This window comes from Propithecus coquereli, unplaced genomic scaffold (assembly GCF_000956105.1).
Source record: "Propithecus coquereli isolate 6110/MARCELLA unplaced genomic scaffold, Pcoq_1.0 Scaffold456, whole genome shotgun sequence".
Classification (NCBI taxonomy): domain Eukaryota; kingdom Metazoa; phylum Chordata; class Mammalia; order Primates; family Indriidae; genus Propithecus; species Propithecus coquereli.
This window is the reverse complement of record NW_012150352.1, coordinates 1,839,628-1,840,837: the sequence shown is the minus strand read 5'-3', so window position 1 is coordinate 1,840,837 and position 1,210 is coordinate 1,839,628. Positions and strand designations below refer to the sequence as shown.

At 59.2% G+C, this 1,210-nt stretch overlaps 1 protein-coding gene across 1 annotated transcript in view; it reads right to left on the bottom strand.

Moving 5' to 3' along the window:
* Positions 1-1,210, bottom strand: part of CLTCL1 (clathrin, heavy chain-like 1) — a 152,773-nt gene that overhangs the window by 15,416 nt on the left and 136,147 nt on the right. Inside the window, 2 exon segments of the mRNA XM_012654952.1 lie at positions 162-311; positions 381-605. Of these exon segments, the coding sequence (XP_012510406.1) occupies positions 162-311; positions 381-605 (375 nt within the window).

Sequence of the window (1,210 nt, the reverse complement as noted above, 5' to 3'; positions counted from 1 at the left end):
TGGATGGAATCAGCACCACCTGCCCAGGGGGTAGCGAGACCACACAAGATGACGCACACACCGAGGGGGTGCACTCTGGCACTCACCACAGCCTGCCCTGCTGGTGTCCCTGCACCCAGAACAGGGCCTGATGCGAGCAGGCAGGTGCCGTCCCCTCTTACCTTGGCAATGATGTCCTTGAACTGACCTTCTTTCCAGGCCTCAGTGGAGTGGTTGATGATGGTGAGCACGGCATTGTCGTACTCCTCGTACTTGTCGTAGAGGAACACCAGCTCTGCCCAGAGGTGCGCCTGCTCCGCAGCTCTCAGCACCTGCAGGGAGCTGGGCCAGCCTGTGCCACGTGCGGACATGGCAGCCAGACCGCGAGGAGGGGGCGGTACCTTTGGGATGTTGACACGGGACCAGAAGAGCTCCAGGTGCTCCGGCGTCTTCTGCGGCTTGAATCTGGAGTAGAGGATGGCCAGCTCTGTGAACATGCCCATGTGGGCCCGCTCCAGGCCCAGGGCTGCCTCCAGTAGCGAGATCAGCTCCTCAAAGCGGCCCCGATCCTGGAGGGCCAAGAGCCACATGTGGGGCAGAGGAACTGCATGCCTGCCACAGCCACCCTCCTGCCAGTCAGTGCCCGCGCCACAGGGACCCTGTGGTCCCAAGGAGGTCCGTGTGAAAAGCACGTGCCACGTGCCGTTACGGACCACACCGTTCGCTCGGCAGCCTGCTGGATCACTGAGCAGTGGCTGCTCTTTGGGAGGCAGCGCTCCTCACCTCAGTTACCAAGTTTAGTGCATTCAAGCAAGTATTGCCATTTTTATGAAAAGAATTATGAAAAAAAACCCCAGGAAATGGGGGTAACAGGGTCTGAGGATGATTAGCTTCAATCTCTGTCTCCACAGCTCACTCTTTCTGGGATCCTGGCTCCAATAAGCCTCCAACTCCACTCAGTGTCATGCCACTGTCCCCACTTTCGTTTGACTATGTCCCTACCTTGCATTCAGCCACGCCCCTCTGTCATGCTCCCTGGACAAGACCAGACATCTGGTTCCAGCCTGCTCTGCTGGAACCCTGGAGAAACACCCGAGCATGATCCCTGTCCCCTTAACAATGACCACAGCCCCAGGAGTGCCCCCAAGGATCCTCCTCCACTCTCCTCCTCCCACGGAGGACACCCTCTGTCCCTCTCCACTCTCAGGCTAACCGTGCTTCCCCACGCCAC